Source organism: Stylophora pistillata, chromosome 11 (assembly GCF_964205215.1).
Source record: "Stylophora pistillata chromosome 11, jaStyPist1.2, whole genome shotgun sequence".
NCBI lineage: Eukaryota > Metazoa > Cnidaria > Anthozoa > Scleractinia > Pocilloporidae > Stylophora > Stylophora pistillata.
In genome coordinates, this window is record NC_142529.1 from 13,857,992 (window position 1) to 13,875,800 (window position 17,809).

The 17,809-nt window shown below is 41.0% G+C and overlaps 2 protein-coding genes across 2 annotated transcripts; one reads left to right on the forward strand and one right to left on the reverse strand.

The window, feature by feature from the left end:
- Window positions 1-741: 741 nt before the first annotated feature.
- On the reverse strand, window positions 742-3,972 carry LOC111327185 (uncharacterized). Its single transcript, XM_022931305.2, has 3 exons — window positions 3,846-3,972; window positions 3,661-3,765; window positions 742-1,506 (listed from the first exon to the last, which is right to left on the reverse strand). Exons 2-3 carry the CDS (start codon window positions 3,758-3,760, stop codon window positions 1,139-1,141), a joined length of 468 nt encoding a protein of 155 aa, XP_022787040.2. The 5' UTR covers window positions 3,761-3,765; window positions 3,846-3,972; the 3' UTR covers window positions 742-1,138.
- Window positions 3,973-11,748: 7,776 nt separating this feature from the next.
- Window positions 11,749-15,101, forward strand: LOC111327210 (glutamine synthetase). Its single transcript, XM_022931338.2, has 4 exons — window positions 11,749-12,216; window positions 13,054-13,281; window positions 13,505-13,671; window positions 13,989-15,101. Exons 1-4 carry the CDS (start codon window positions 11,848-11,850, stop codon window positions 14,314-14,316), a joined length of 1,092 nt encoding a protein of 363 aa, XP_022787073.2. The 5' UTR covers window positions 11,749-11,847; the 3' UTR covers window positions 14,317-15,101.
- Window positions 15,102-17,809: the final 2,708 nt, after the last annotated feature.

Here is a 17,809-nt window from a genome sequence, read left to right on the forward strand (position 1 = left end):
GCAAATCAGAAATACGATACCAGATAGCTGCATGAATGATAATTATGCTCGTGATCGTAATCCTCCCGTCCCTCACGCCCACCAGCTCCCTTTTACATGTCACAAAACGGCCATAGAGGATCAAAGAGGAATGGCTTCTTACATCCCTACTAAAACCAATTACGCATTTACTCTCGTGCTTTGGGTTTTCTTTTGATTTGAACTTAACCTATACCATTACAAAAGCTGAAGGTTTTCGTATTCAGCCACAAGAACGACAACATAGAATTCAGGTTGAAATACATTTAATTTGATGTTAGATTTGAAAGAGGAGATTACTCAAGAAACATTGATATTTTTACCTCCACTTTGAAAGGTGCATATAGGAATGAACTTTTGGCACCTTGTACTGAGTCCCAACGGCCTATTTTAGATTGTCCTCCTTTATTGAACGGTCGCTAAAAGCAGAGCTACTCAAATAAACTAAGAATAATCGTTCAAGTAAAATTCAGTCTATAATTATCTCCCAAAATCATTGTTGATTTATTTTTGAGCGAGGTTTGTACATTAAGTGGTAATTATGACATTAAATGACGTTCTTTTAAGGCTTTTTTTTATAATACCCTATTATGTGGAACCTTTGTTATAAGCTGTCTACCTGTATTAAGCGCTTAATACGGGTTTGACTGTATGAATCAAGTAATATGGTTACATTCCATTCGAGGACTCATCTTTGTACCTGAGTAGGTAAGTAAACAAAACTTGAGACTCAACTAAATATCTTTATTTCAATAATCTCTGAGGACATTTCTACAACACCACAATATCTTCTGTTAACCAAAGTGGCCATTAAAACTTTATCTTCGGATCTCTTTTGTTCTCAAAAACTCACAAAAAAGAATGTCAAACTTTATGATAAATTTGTAGCCTTGATGGTTTCAGGATCTTCTGTCAACTGTTTACAAAATCTTATTCTCTTAAAACTTGTGATAATTTAAAAACAAAGATGCCGAAACCACGTTAATATGCTTTGAATCTAGAAGTACAAAATGTGTAGTCTTGCATACAAAAAAAATTATCGGAAATCCGTGGTGCAATGTCAAAGCCAGCCTAACAATTCTTGAGATAAGTCAGCAATTTTCTTCAGTTTTGAAGCCCTTTATAGTCTCGTGATTTCTCCCCACGCAGTTAATTCTCGCTTCCGTTTACCCAAGTGTTGTCCTGCTCCGCCTGCTCCGCCAGGAGCGCCCGCTGCTCCCATGTCTCCTGGGGGTCCTTGGCCCCCGGCTGGTCCGGGAGGTCCAGGAGGTCCTGGTCTACCTGGTGGCCCTGCGGGATTTCCAGGATACCCTGGTATACCCGGTGGTCCTGGTAGCCCTGGGGGCCCTGGGGGCCCTTTAGGTCCATCTGGTCCTTGAGGTCCCGGGGGTCCCATGGGTCCATCTGATCCAGGTGGGCCAGGGGGTGGTGGTGGTGGTGGAGGTGGGGGTGGCGGTGGGGGAGGATACCACATCTGTCTTTTCCCACCTAACCATTTGAATAGAACAAAAAAAAAACTCCATTCAGTCAAGAAAAATCCGAGAGTAAATAATTTAGGTCACGCTGGAGCCCTAAAGAAATACACATACAAAAAATTTATGTTAAGCAATCATTTCAGATAATAAAACATCGAATTCATGAAAACATGGGTTGAGATTGCGGAAGAAACAGCATCCATAAGTGCCCCAACAATGTTCTTTGGCAAGAACTGTTGTCAAGCTTTTATTCCTCCAAAATTTACTTAGATTACTGGTCACAAATGAGCTTTCCACTCGACTATAATTTACGTTTTAAATGCATCTGATTTCTGCACGTCTACCTCACCACGAGTTACAGAAAAGTGAGATCGGTGTACTAACGCCACCTTGCCACAATGAATATTAAGTTGATCCTCTATGTTATCACACCCCTTACAAAGTTTTCTGCTTTTCCCATATTTATGTCTGTGGGAAATAGAAAACAAAACTTGCCGTTGTGATTTACAACAAGCAGGCAGGTGTAACTACATTGCAGATCCTAGCAATATTCAGGACTCTTGTCAAATATGAGTCAAGTTATGACCAAGCTGTAGATCGGTGGTGGAGCATCACAGCGTGGAATCTGAAGGTCTGTATTCAATTTATTACGCTCGTTAAAAGACTAAAAGCATCTTTCTTTAGGCAAGTATAGATGCAAGCAACGAATCCAGGCTTTATCGCAGACATAACAGCACTTAGCTAACGCAGATCTAGTAAGTAACGTTTCGCTGGCTTAAGTATGAAAGCCGCCGACGGAGCAACCCGAGTTACCCGACCGACGCGGATGTCTTCGTTAAGTAGTTGACCAATGCTACTTATTAACAGGTTAATGAATCTACGATATTTTGCTGGATTCAAAACCCGTTTTAATATTTGTTGAAAGCAGTTTTCTTACAGGGGCTAGATTGCGGGTGCTCGTGAACGATGCTACCGACGAAAACAATGAAAATTCATCAGGTTCGTTATTGAATATTTACAACACGTGTGCTGTGTGGTCCGGCACCAGTATACACGCGTTAGGTAAGTCCTTCACACAATAGCGGACTGTTTCCTCTCTTCGTAGCGGCTAATCACGGAAGACCAGCCATAAACTTTATTACTTTTAATATTTCCCACAATACGAAGCTTAATCATCAATTCATAACGATTTTTTCTTTTTGCCTATGATTTTGTCAGTCACTCCAATCTTACTCTTTTACGGACTCATCGTGAAGAACTCCTTATTCCTTATAAATAAATAAATAAATGACAATTTATTTAGCGCCCTATCCAAAAGCTCTAAGGCGCTTCACAATGAAGGTAAAAAGTAAAAATAATAATCAAACATAATCATTCATTAAAATAATGCTTAAAAAGATAAGTTTTAAGATTACGCTTAAAAGCGTTAAGACCTACGCTACATTTTATAGTTTCAGGAATGTCATTCCACAGCTTAGTGCAAAGACAGAAAAGGCGCGATCGCCATAAGATTTCAACTTGGAGCGAGGAGTTTTGGAGATATGTCCCGTAACTCCAAAAATGAGGAGCGTCCAAGTGTCTTTCAAGAATCCATAGTCATTCTCCCTTTCTTCAGCGGCAATAATATGACAACGATACAGTAGTTATTTGTGTTACTGCCGCCAAAATCGTTCAAAAAGTATTTTACAGTCACTTGCACTGCAACAACTAACTTTCAGGCCTCGCCCGCATACACCGCCAATAGTTATTTTAATTAATACTTTATACTTGGCCATTTCGGTGAACTTTTTCAAATTTTCGACTTAAGAAAATTAATTTTCAATGGAAATTTGCCATTTCCCCAGAATGTCTATCTCCAGTACCATGCGACATCGAAGTTTAGTGTAGCAGGGACGATGGAGGAAATTACACTTCGTTGACTCAGGCAAGCATTAGAACGAGGTTAATTATATTTGAGATAAAGGAATAGTTTTAGTTAAGATGGAATAACATTTTTCTAGAATATCACGATTCAAGGTTTTCTACTTAAGGGTCAGCAGAACCTCTTTTTCTACAAAATAACTCAAAAAGAAAACGTGCAGTCTTAGCAAGAAATCGTACACGATCATCAAGATTTTGATTTAGCGGAACAAAGTTATATAACAAAAGAAAACAGCATCGAACTGACCTGGTTCTTGCTTTGCAGGAACTCGTATTTCTGTCGGCCATGATTTCACGAGAAGAATAATAGACGTAAGGACAACAGAGAAAGTTAATCTGCCGTCCATGGTTCCTGTAAAGAATGAAGTAAGTCATGTAGCTGGTTCGAAATGTATTTAGTACTAAGAAAATGTTTTTTAACGACATACGTACCAAGCTCGTGTCCCTCGGTCAAGGCGGCTTATCACAAAGGATCATCACGGTTACTTTTATATTATGTGCAGGTTTTTAATTATTGACACTTTCACGTGAAGTTGAATTTTAATGACTCGCCATTCTTTTGTCTTGCACGGACAAAGTTGGAGCCCGGTTATCGGTTTGAGTTTCTGGTAGATATTCGCAGATACATTTTGTTGAGGGTGTGATTTAAAGTGTTTTGAGACGAAAAGAAACAAAAAAACTCATTAAATTGGAATTAAGGGAAACAGTGCCTATCGTTTTTCATAATTCTACAATGCTCTCATTTCTTTAGCATCCTTCAAACGGTGGTTGAAGAGCTGGTGCTAACATCATGGTGGTATATAGTTTGCCCCTTGGTGTCAATGCAAAACATCAAGGAACTAAAAGAAAAGCATCAGCAGTCTTTTGACGAATCTATGCTACTCATAGTGCTACTCGTAAAATAGGCTCAAGATTTTATCTTTGTCAGTTTTCATAGCTGAAATCGAACAGAAAAAATATTGTGTACTCGACGATTCTTTTGTATCTACTAAAAAGAGTTTATCTTTAACGAAAGGTTACTGATGGGAAAAAACCCGATAAAACATTTTCCGGAAACGATCATCTGAAGCAAACAACGTTAACGAGGAAAAACTTAACCCCTCGAAAACTGCATTCAATATTAACCATAACTGTAAACACAAGGACAGGGAGGTCCACCGATGCCGGACCACACTGTCCAACTATCACCCATCTATCGCCCGGCATCCCTCCTCCTTTTAACCACCAGTCGCTAAGTGGACTGTAGATCAACAAGTGAATTACCATTGCTATTTCTTTATGATCATTACTTTCTTATTATTAACATATTATTATGTTATTGGTTTTGCGTTGTTATTACATTCATAACTTTTTTGATATTCTGTTAATTCTCCTTTATCTCTTTCTCTGCTTACTCTTGTGTTTCAGCTGACCTTAGTTTCAAGGGACAATGATCAGTGAAATTTATATCATAAAGATGAAAACTACTAACGAAAATGGTAACAGAACTGACGATGGACGAAGGCTGATAGTTTCGAAAGAAACTGTTTGGGGCTGCGTCGGTGGGAGTAACGAAATAATTTGGATATATCAACAAAAGTTGAAATGGTAAATTGGCCACCGTAATGATTACAAAAGCTGACGTTTCGAGCGTTAGCCCTTCGTCGGAGCCCTTCGTCTTTCGCTCCGACGAAGGGCTAACGCTCGAAACGTCAGCTTTTGTAATCATTACGGTGGCCAATTTACCATTTCAACTTTTGTTGATATATCCAAATTATGACGATGGACGATACTGACAATTCCTAATTGAGACGGAAAACAGCCACATAATTTTTTCGTCCAAAATCCCCGCTTTCTTAATAGCTTGAACTCAGCCGCTATAGACTTTTTAACAAGAGATTGTTAAATCCGTGTGTTTTGTTTTGTTTTTTTTTTAAATATCGTGGTCCTTGTTTACTAAATGTATATTTCCAGATGAATTTTTATGTGGTACGATTCACAACGACAGAAGAAAACCAACTTTTTTTTTAGATTAACTCAGCATTAATTATCGCAACAGACATGGACACCAAAGCTTACCAATGGTAACACCTACTTTGCTGGAAACTAGCTGGTATTGGCCATGACTAGAACACCACTTGAGCACGACGAGTCACATACGTACATAATGCGAATACTCCTTGAGCAACTCTTACGCTTCCCTTGTGCTCTCCAAACTACCTGCGTGCATCCATAACAAGATATATGCACGCTAAGTATGAACCAGTTCTTTATTAGTTCAAGAATTCCAAGATACTTTGTTTGGTGAAATGTTCAGTAAGCAACCGTGGACGATAATCCTACTCTTGTAGGTTGGATCAGTAGTGATCTAATCCGCCCAGAATAACGAATATAAATATAGAGGCAAGACCGATACAACGTAGATAAGTTTCAAAACGGAGCCGACTATATTTCGGCTGGCCAAACCAGCCTCCCTCAGGTGCAGTGGGAGCTGACACAGAATTAAGTTGGTACTTAGATAGCTGTTTGATGTAATAGCGGAAATACGTAAAACTGATTTGATTGACAATGAGATAATACCATAAGGTCGTAGTAGTAGCAAGTAGGATAAATATTGTAAGAAATAAACAACTTTTTTTAGAGACATGTTTCGGCATGCTTATGCCATCTTCAATCAATGAGTAACAGAACGTGAGTAATTATATAACAGACAAGTAGATGAATAAAATATTTACAGTGTGATGTAATACAAAGCTATTGTTATTGTTATTGTAGCAGAATCAATAACTCAGGACGTTAAGCAAACGCAACTTTATTCCTTGCCTCGTGTACTTATGACCTGCGCACTTCACTCCAGGTGCGGAATGCGTATATACAATATCCCCCCTTCCTAAGAAAGCATAAATGCAAATATAGAGCAGGAAACGACGGAAGTAGTAAGAAACCAAGCTAGGCTCACAATGAAACTTATTTAGACAGTCATTTCAGAAAGTTACGTCCTAGCGCAAAAGAAAGTCGTTAAGATATTGGGGAACACGCCGTTCTCGGAAAGGCCTGCCAACATGCTCCGTGTTCCTTAATGTAATACTCCGATGACTAGGAACGCTCCCTACTTGAGCAAGTCTTTTAACGGGTTCAGTGCCCCTCGACGAGGCAATAACTTTTTTGACCATGGACAAGTTCCTAAACAATCATGCCTGTCCTCTAGCAAGTTCGACGCTGACTCCCTTGTTTTTGACGACAGTAAAGGGTCTAGGGTCATATCTTGTGGTTAGCTTGTTTTGACGTTTCTGAAGCAGCAAAACCTGATCTCCCTGGCGAATGTCAGAAAGGGTGGCGTTGTGACGTTTATCCACGTATGCCTTTGCCTTTGATTTTCTCAAATTGTTATCGGCGCAGGATATACGAACAAGATTTGAAGTGCGAGGGAGATTTAGACAGGGAATCTTGGTTCTGATGTGGCGATTCATCATCAAGGATGCGGGTGAGACCCCAGAGGAGGAATGAGGAGTGGTTCGATTATTCATTAAGAACACAAACAGTTCCGAGCGTCAGTTCTTTCCTTCTACAGTAGCAATTCGAATAGTCTTCTCCAGGGTTTTGTTGAATCGCTCTACTTGGGCGTTAGCAGCTGGCCAAAGGGGCGTAATTTTTCGATGTTTGATACCAAGCTGTTTGCACCATGCTTTGAACTCTTCTGACCCGAAGGGGACGTTGTCAGATGTAATGACTTCAGGAATACCATGCGTTGCGAACATTTGATTAAGGTGCGTAATCGCTGTGGCCGCAGAACCTGAGTGTGTAACATGGACCTCTGGATACTTTGACGTTTCATCAACTGCAACAAAGAGATACTCTCCTGATGGGAATGGGCCACAGTAGTCAATGTGAATTGTGTGCCACACTTGCTTTGATGGATCTGTCATTCTGAGAGGCTCTGGAGGAGGAGTTGGGCCAACGATTTGGCAACAAAGGAATTCGCGCACATATCTCTCTGCTTGAGTATCAATGCCAGGCCCCCAGACTCGTTGTCTGAGATGCTGTTTAACTTTAGTGATGCCCTGGTGCCTCTCGTATGCTAATTGTAGAATGCGTGGGCGTAACGCTTCTGGAATCCCAATACGATTGTTTCGGAGAAGAATGCCGGGTTTCTGGCAAAGTTCTTCCTTTAGATCAGTAAAGGACGCGGGTGCAGCTGACCAGCTTCCAGTGTCCAGGCACTCCTTGATTATCTTCAAGGTGGGGTCAGATTTGGAAGCGACAAGAAGCTCCTGAAGAGTGATGGCAGAAGGAAGGGAATCAACTATAATGGAGTTAACGTAGTCCTCGAGAGGATCTCTGGGTGTATTGGTAGGGACGGGTTTGCATGACAGGAAGTCGACAGCATTTTGGATGCCAGGTTGGTAAACAATGCGTGGGCTGTAGTTTTGGAGCCGTAAACGCCAACGTTCAATTCTCGGTGAAGGGTTCCCACGGCCGTTGAGGAGAACTTCCAGCGGTTTGTGATCTCCTACTAAGTCAAACTGGTTGCCGTGGATGTGAAAATGAAACTTCTCACATGCCTATACCCCCGATAAGGCTTCTCTTTCCGTTTGGCTGTAGCGTTGTTCAACGGGTGATGGACTGCGGCTTGCATACGCAACGGGCCGCATAGAACCATCGGGGTGCTTCTGAGTCAAGGCGCCACCGATCCCAATCTTGCAAGCATCATGGCGTACTTGGGTGGGGAGGGAGGGATCAAAATGGGCCAGAACCGTGTCACTAGATATGAGGTCATGTAGCTTGTTAAAGGCTTCAGATTGCTCTGGGCCCCAAGACCACGGACAGTTTTTGTGGGTGATCCTTCGTATTGGCTCTGTCATAGTAACTAGGTTTGGAAGGAAACGGGCGACGGTATTTACTAATCCCAGAAAGCTTCTTGCTTCCGTGGCTGTGTTGGTGGCTGCATGCGTTTGATTGCGTGTATTTTCGGGGGATACGCCTTGTGCTGAGATGTGAAATCCATATTAGTTCAGTTCCGGGACGCCAAATAGACACTTAGCTGGGTTGACTGTGAGGTTTTTTCCTTGGAGTCGTAGCAACACATTTTCTAGGGATCTATCATGCTCTTCTTTAGTGGTACCGTGGACGAGAATGTCATCAGCAATGTTTCTTACCGTGATTATGACATCCCTCGAGGACTTGTCCAATTACGTGTTGACATATTTCAGAGCCTACTGATGCTCCATATGGCAGACGCTTGCAACGGCGGAGGCCAACGTGTGTTTTGAATGTTGTCAAGTGACGAGACGATTCACCAAGTTTAATTTGGTGATAGCATTCCTCAAGATCCATTTTGGAAAAGAACTTGGAGCCGTTTAGATCTTGGAGAATTTCTTCGGCTGTAGGGTATGGGTGGTGTGTACGGCGGAGAGCTTCGTTGGGTTTGCACACGTTTACACACAGTAAACTAATTGTCCTCCAATTAGAAGTGAGGGAGATGTCCTGGATTGTAAACAACTTTCTTTTTCAAGATCTGTTCCTGGCAAACACATCCGACACTCTGACAATTCTCTCGTTGTAACGACTCAAACGTTCTAACAATATCTCGTTGTAACAGCTCAAACGTTCCAAAAATCTCTTGTAACAGCTCAAACGTTCTGACAATCTCTCGTTGCAACAGCTAAAACTTTCTAACAATCTAACTTAAACACCATGGTATTCCGCATAGTTCGCCTTGCGTAACTACTAGCTAGTATTTTTCCTACAATCACGAGTACAGTAAAATCCAAAGCCAAACTTCTTCAATATGTCTATATCTAATTCTTATCACCTAACAGCACGTTTCCCCTCCCTTATTAGGTACAAAAACGCTTGTAATTAAAAATATTTCTTACAAGAAATCAACTTCGGACTTGTTTACAATTTTATGAAATATATCCCACTCTCTAATGCAATCCTTTACAATTTGGTGACATAATTACAGTCAAACTAAGTGAAGCGTACCCCTCAAGATTACATTAATGAATTATCATTTGGATATTGAACTCGCCAGTCGTTTCAAGAATGCAATTATGAATTGATTATTTGATTATTGAACCCGCTAGCCGTTTCAAAAATGCAACAATTGGATTGATTATTTGAATATGAACCCGTTAGCCGTATCCGTTTTGAAAAGGCGCGGATCGTTGTTCAAGTTAGAAGTCCAATTCCGAAGTCCATTCCAGAAGTCCATTCCTCAAGTCCAATAAGATTGTTCTATTTGACGAGGATTGCTGAAAATGAACAAACTGCACTGTAAAAACATTGCGAAAACAGTCGATCGCAAATATTAACGAAACAAAAAGTCTTACAATGGCTTCGCCTGTAAACTATTTTTTTCAACCATGAATACACGCAAGAATTTCTAGAAGTTGTCAAGTTGTAAATAGGCGAAAAAAGCTCTCGATAACATTCCAATTACAACATTTACAAGAAGTTCTACACAACACTCGAACTCACCTTTCCCCCATGTCTGACGCCATCTTGAAATAGTTCCGATCCATCATCACGTGTTCGCATAGTCCAATCAGAAATGGACTTCTGATTTGAACACTGATCCGCGCCTTATCAAAACGAATACGGCTATCGGGTTCAATATTCAAATAATCAATGCATTATTGCATTCTTGAAACGGTTAGCGGGTTCCATGTTCAAGTATTCAATTCGTTATTGCGCTCCTGAAACGATTAGCGGGTTCAATATTTAAATAATCAAATCATAATGTAATCCTGAGGGGTACGCTTCACTTAGTTTGACTGTAATATTTACTAGGACATTTAATTAATTAATGACTTAAATCATAACTTATATTCTCCAACAATATAAGAAGATATACCCAAAGTGATACTCCCCAATTTTCAAACCTTACGTCCAAGACGGAAAACTCTACGCTTTAAATTTAGTTCAAGATGAAGCGTTGTATGACTGTTACAGAAGGAGAAACATGTCTTATGTGTTCATAAAATCGTATCAGAGAAAACTGAAAAGTGAACATCCCACGCCATTAACGATAAACTCAGTATCCGTAAACATTTTTCCCGCGTGTTGAAAGATATTTTCGGGGCAAACGAAGGCTATCGTTTATATGTCAAGGGTGTGTTGGTAAGCAAACAAGTAAGCAAGACCTCACGAACTGTGCCGTCGCTATAAAGTTTGCATACCAGAGGTGGTTCGCCATGTATCACGATTCGTGTTAGGTTTTTGTAGAGGTTCTCTCCCTTCCGTTTCTCCTTGGAGGGGTTGCTACGGTTACACGTGGGCTACCGCACTGAGACTCGTATACATCATAAGGGGGGGTGGGTTTCTAAAGAAACTGTGGTGCTGCGTCGGTGGGGGTAACAAGGTAATTTGGTTTTATCAGGTAAGTTGATAATTTAAATTGGCCATTGTAAAGGGTTTAAAACGAAGGGCTAACGGTCGAAACGTCAACTTCTATTGAACTCTTTACGGTAGCCAATTTACATTATTAACTCGGTTGATGAAATCAAATTACCTATATAAATCATAATCACACATTTATCAGACGAACAGAAGAAGACTTGCAGTGGTACAGGAACATTCTCGATATCCGATGGCCTGAAATGGGAAAGGACACAACAAAATTCAAACCGTATAGATAAAATGCGCTACGGAAGCCTGTGAATAAAATATCACTTATCCTGCCTTCAAAGAGGTCGAGACGAGCTCGCTGAGAAGAACATCACCTAGAGGGAGGGAGAGAGAACTACCAAAGTTAGAGTGCATTGGAAGTCCATGATCGATACCGCCCTATGCTCCCAGCAGGAGCGACGATGGCTTTATCTCCTTGTTTCACTGTTTTTGTTGGCAATAAGTTTGATGATGACAGCTTTTGTCTCTTCCTTTTCATCCATCAAAAATGCTGTCTACCTTTTGAATAACATACGTGAAAATGAGACGAATGATTACAACGATAGACTCGGAATCATTCGAATTAACGGTGACGGCCTTCTCAGTAGATCAGAAGGAAAGACAAAAGCTGTCAACTCACAACACGAGCGTTGAAGAAAACCGACACGAAAGCGATTCTCCAAAATGTGACCGTCCAACTTGCGTAACAATGGTGGCCGGAACACTTCGCTAGAGGCATGATTATAATATTGCGTCTCGCAGGCCCGAACAAAGCATTGCTAATTGTTTGGATTGGTTTCCTCGAACGTGTGTGCAGTGAAGTCACTGCTCTCATGGGAATCACATGCTCCTCGGCCGAATGTGCCTTTTGACGTCAAGCTAAACACGCGTTCGATCACGAGTGTTTTGATAAGTGATTTTGATTGGCCTACAAAATTCCCGGGTCTTAAATATAAATCCAGTAATACTTCTTTGCAGGACATAGGTAATTTGCATCGCTGTGGGAAGTATCGTACTGACGACGATTGTTTACGACAACAGAAAGTCTTTCTCCAAGAGTAACACGATGGATGAGAAAAGTAATAACCCTATACTTGCCAAGTACATGTCTCTTGATCAAGGTGATAGCATTCAAGCCATGTACATCTGGGTGGACGGAACCGGCGAGCATCTCCGCTGCAAAACGCGAACTGTAAGCGAGGAACCAACTAAACCTGAAGATCTTCCCATTTGGAATTTTGATGGCTCCAGTACAAACCAGGCCGAAGGTTCGAACAGTGATGTGTATCTTCATCCTGTGGCCTTATTTAGAGATCCATTCAGGAGAGGAAAGAACAAACTGGTTCTCTGTGAGACGTATCGATTCGACCACAAGCCAACAACAACAAATACGAGAAAAAGCTGCGTTGACGCTATGAGTCTCGACCTTGTAAAGGTAACGAAAATGTATTCTCAAACGCCTTCAGCTATCGGATGAACCCGTAAGAATTAAGGTAAAATTTAAAAGGGAATGTACTGATATAAAAAGAAATCCTTTAAAATATAACAGGAAAGGAAATAAAGCTGATGCTGTTATTAATTATGCTCGAAATAAAACAAAAGTTTCGTTTGGAAAGCGTTGAGAAAGGGTCGAGGTGATGAGAACAAATCGCATTTTCATATAAAATCTTCACTTGAACTTCTCATGTCCTCGCAAGCTCCTAGAATAGTACAGGAACGAACTACACCGCAGCCTTTTCACCTCTTTGAAGATAACAGCGCTCTACAGCAGCTCCCTCCCGCACTACAGTCCAGCGCTCAACCATTGAACTAACTGCCTCCCGGTTAGCTCAATGCATAGAGCGCTGGACTGTAGTGCGGGAGGTCGAGGGTTCCAGCTCCGGCCGGACCAACACTCAAGGTCTTAAAATAATTGAGAAGAATTTGCTACCTTTCTATAACATCAAGAAATGGTTAGATATTCTAGTCTTCTCGGATAGGGACGAATAAATGGAGGTCCCGTCTCCTGCAGGGTTGGGCAGGAGACGTTAATTTCCCACACACGAAATTGCTGTGTGATGGATGTCCTTCCCTGGGGTGGGATGGGTAGGTTAGGACAGCAGGTCCACATCAGCTATTACAGCTGCCAATTAATTACCTGCTTAAACAAATAAATGAACAACAACAAGCCCGATCCAATCTGCGCGAAGGAGGCATTTCAAACATAAGACCTCGTGACTTGACAATAGTGTAAGCATATAAATATTTACATTTGATCTCTAATGTTTGTTAGGAAGCTGCTCCGTGGTTTGGTATTGAACAAGAATACACACTGTTAGACATGGATGGACACCCTCTAGGCTGGCCAAAGGGAGGTTTTCCAGGACCACAGGGACCCTATTATTGTGCTGTCGGTACAGGAAAGGTTTTCGGCCGAGATGTTGTGGAAGCTCATTACCGAGCTTGTTTGTATGCCGGAGTAAAGATTGCCGGAACTAATGCTGAGGTCATGCCTGCACAGGTTAGCTTCTCATGTAATTTTCATTGCTTATTTTACAGTTATTGTGAAAATAAATAATTAAATGGCTTAGTAATTAAATACATGAATGTCATAAATGGAGCAATATAGTCCTCATGAAAAATGTATTTAATTGAACACTCCCCAGTACAAGAACTGAGGGTGAGTAAACTTGGTCTTAGTTAATTGAGTATCTACAGTGTCACATTGTTGCTTTCCTTTTTAGTGGGAATACCAGGTGGGTCCGTGTGAAGGAATTCAAATGGGTGACCACCTTTGGATGTCAAGATTTCTGTTGCATCGTGTTGCTGAAGATTTTGGAACCACAGTCACTTTTGACCCCAAACCTGTGCCAGGGGACTGGAATGGGGCAGGAGCTCATACAAACTACAGGTACATGTAACTGACTTGACAGAGAAGAGTTCAATTAGTATAAGCTGCATTAAACATAACAATCAAATTTTTCTTGACCACTACAACTACTACTCCTTCTGAATATTGTTACAGTTACAATAGTGTTGTCAGTTGTCAATTGTCAGTTGCAACAATAAATGAGTCAAGGTTTTATTGAGGGTGAACCTGGCAATTACTGGTATTTATGGAATGAAAAAAAAAAGACAGTATGCAACACACTAGTAAGTGAAAAAATGGAATTGTAAGTAAACGCCTGTCTTTGGTAAATCTTATTATTTTTTTTAACTGATTTGTAGTACTGAGCCAATGAGAAAAGAAGGAGGAATGAAGTATATCTATGAGGCCATTGAAAGGCTTTCAAGCAGACATGACTACCACATTCGGATGTACGACCCCAATGAAGGTGAAGATAACAAAAGACATTTGACTGGACTCCATGAGACATCATCAATTGAGAACTTCTCTCATGGAGTGGCTAATCGAGGTGCTAGTGTGCGTATCCCTCGTCACTGTGCTGAAGATGGAAAAGGCTACCTTGAAGACCGAAGACCCTCATCAAACTGTGATCCATACCAGGTCACTGAAGCCATTGTTAGAACAACAATCTTGCTTGAAAAGGTATAATGCATTTTGTGGAACAATGTTTAGTTTAAAATTTGTTTGTTTCAGCTATCACAATGACACTTTTTTTAATTGTAAATGTGAAAGAGTCCATGATGTGCATTGCGAATCATAAAAGCAAGCAACCACATAATTTACTTGAAAATGCCTAGAGGCCCACAACATTAACTAAATGAAATGTGAATTAGATGAACAGCAAGTTGTAACATGAAAACCTTATGCTTTCACATTGTAGTTCTATCAATTGTGGTTCTGATTGGTTACAAAACACACCATGTATGAAATGAATATTTAAAACACAAGCTTCTGTGATTTGCTTACCAAAAGTGTTTGTGATTATTTAATCTCATTACAAACAATGTTTATTTAATTGAGAACTTAATATATAGTGCCCACAGAGATTTTTATATTGACATGGTGAATTAACATCAAGCAGTATAGGTTACTGGAAGGTAATTTTTTTACTGTGAAACTAATGAAAAAATGAACAAATAAACCAGGTATTGGAGCAGTTAAGAAAGACAAGCCAATCTGCATGATAAAAATTAAAAAAAACAATCATTGGTAATTAGTTTGGGATTTGGTTGGGTGTCCTGATCTCCAATGCCATTGGTCATATTGGAGTATTATGTTGTTGTGAGTTTGACAGTAGTTGTTAAATTGATTCTTGCAAAAGGGTCTACAGTATCAATGGCTGCTTAACTTCTGAATCACTAACTATTCATTTTCTCTAGGTTTAAATTTTTTATTCATGATTGTTTTGAAAATAAAGGTGGTTTATCATTGCAGCTGATTTTGTTGTGCTTAGATACAAAATTATAAACAACTCAGTGAAAACATTGCATAACAATCTCATCCCTTCTTAAACTCTCTGTCATCCTACGAGAATACTTAATTACTCGTGTTTTTTCAAATGTAACTCAGGTGTAGGTTGCACTTGAGAAATCTGTCATAATTTTGGGGGACACTGCAAATGAAAAAAAATTAGATCATGTTTACTGTAGGTACTCTCAACTGATGGTAAGCTGGAAAATCTGGAATCTGGAATTCCGCCGGAATTCCGCCAGAATATTTCAACGTCTGTTTTTTTTTATTCAAAACGACTCCGATGATTTTCCGAAGACTGTACGAGCTCCGAATATACTCCGATGATTTACCAGAAGATTATTCGATGGTTTCCGAAGTTACCCGGAGAGCCCTGAATTTTTGAAGGCTTGTTTTTTCAATTCTTCTTTTTTCTCTTTTCAAGATTTTTCCGAAGAGTGTACGAGCTCCGAATATTTTCGCCGAGGATTAACCAAAAACTATCCGAGGGTCTCTGAAGTTACCCAGAGATCCTCGAGCAACAATCGAACCCCCGGCTTCACTTGTTTTTTATCGATTTTTTTATTTCATCTTTTGTTTATTTTTTAGTATTAACTTATCTATTTTTTAACGGCCGTGAAACTAAATAATAAGCAGCAAATCATTTGTCAAATTATCGGTTAACATGGTCAGCGTTCCTTTTTAAAATCGAGACCTCGATTATTTATTAAAGGGTACAAAGAAAATATAGCAATGCCTTAGTCAGTCTGCCATTTATTCAATTACAATTCCGGGAAAGCACTGCTTAACGGAAATGATAAGCTCTTCCGTTAGAGACAGGCCTCCCTCAGTTCTTCTCAGCAGACCTTGCAAGTGGCCTCTATGGAACCAGGGACGACGTGTGAGTCTTTTTGAAAGCTTCCTTTACATCCGTTACATTTTGAGATGTTTCCTTTTAGCTTCGTTTAAGAGAAAGGATTAGAAGATTCAGGAATGATGGGTTTCGGCGCTAAAGGAAAACCTTGGGGGCGGATGGTTAAAGTGGACGCATACCGCTAAAAGAATGCTGCTGCGTAGAAGACATCGCCGGCGACAGCCTTTGGCTAAACATAGATGTCGTAAATGACTGTGGTAACGGCTCTGGGTATCCAAAAGGATGAGTTTGGCCAGCCCCTCCCATTGTTGTGGTCACGTGAGACACCGCTGGTCAGGGGAAAAGTCTGATGCTGTGGCTGTAGATGTGATATTTTTATTCAAAATTCAAGTTATTAATTCAAAAAAGTGATTTCGCGATCACTTTTTAGACAATGGCGTCATTAACGTATTTTACTGCATGCCAAGTCTTCACAAGGCCTGCGTTTTCGATCGTTCTTTGTTCTTCGGACGAGGAAAAAGGAGCGGGGTATTGGGGTGGTTAACTGTCCAACCGGAAACAAACTGATTTGATTTTACCCAATATCCATGAACTTTTCACTTGGCTAAGACAAACTTCACCTTAAAAAAATTCCGTGTAACTTACATAACAGTGGAACGGTAAAAAAATTGTTGAGGCGGATTCTTCAGCGTTTTCTTAATTCCTCATAGCTGTTCGACCATGTTCATGGGGGTTCGATTGTTCCTCAGACCGGATCCTCGGGTAACTTCGGAGTATCTGCAAGCTCGTATACCACTCGGAAAATCTTCGGAGTTGTTTTAAATTAAACGCAGGTCTTGGAAAATTCAGGGATCTTCGGGTAACTTCAAAAACCCTCAGATAATCTTTGGTTAATCTTCGGAGTTAAATGGGTCTATTTCGCCCGATATTTGGTCGGCTTTCCGCTGAGCCACAGAATTAATAGCTGGGCGTTTCTCCGCTCCAATAACTTCCCCAAGCATTTAGGGGATGACCAACCCCCTAATTACCGCGCTGTACTGACCCTCGTTGACCGGGAGGGGGGGAATCTCGATTCTCTCCCTGACCAAAGTACTAGAACCTTTTATTCCAGGCTAACTCCCCCTCCTCCCCGGCGGCTCCCTTGTGTCACACCGTGGGAACGGAGGTTCGCGTGCCGATTTAATTAGCGCCACATTTGGGAAGAAATCTTTGGTGCTGGGAGAGCGAAACTGCGTGGCGGATCGCTCACGGGGTGGTCAAGATGCGGGCTTACCTCGAGTCCTGGCGGGGGTTTGCCGTGAGCGATCAATGCGCGGGCTGCGGCGAGCGCGAAACAATTTCTCATGCATTCTGCTCTTGTCATCTGGTGTCCCCTGTGTGGAGCTGGGTGTCGAACCTGATCAATCAGCTCTATGATTCCCCCTTTTTACTCACTAATTCAATTATTTTATTGCGGCAGGGACTGTCCCGAAGCACCCAGGCCAGTTCGAAAGCTCAAACGTTCTTACCTCCTTTTTAATCAAACTCACGCTCAACGAGCTGTGGGCCGCCCGGAACCTAGGGACTTTTGAATCCCGGAGGCCCTCACCTAAATCTGTAATCTCTAAAATCACTACCCGCATACGCCTCCGCATTAATGCGGCTTTCCACCTTTCGCCAGGCGCGACATCTACCACTCTCTGGGCTCATCGGAACGTTCTCTGCTCCTTTGAGAACCATCAACTCAAATCAAAGTGTAAATTACCCCTTGTAAATTCTTTTTCCACTACATAACACCCCTGTGCTGGGTCTCCTTAGCTGGTGTACTGCACAGAGAGC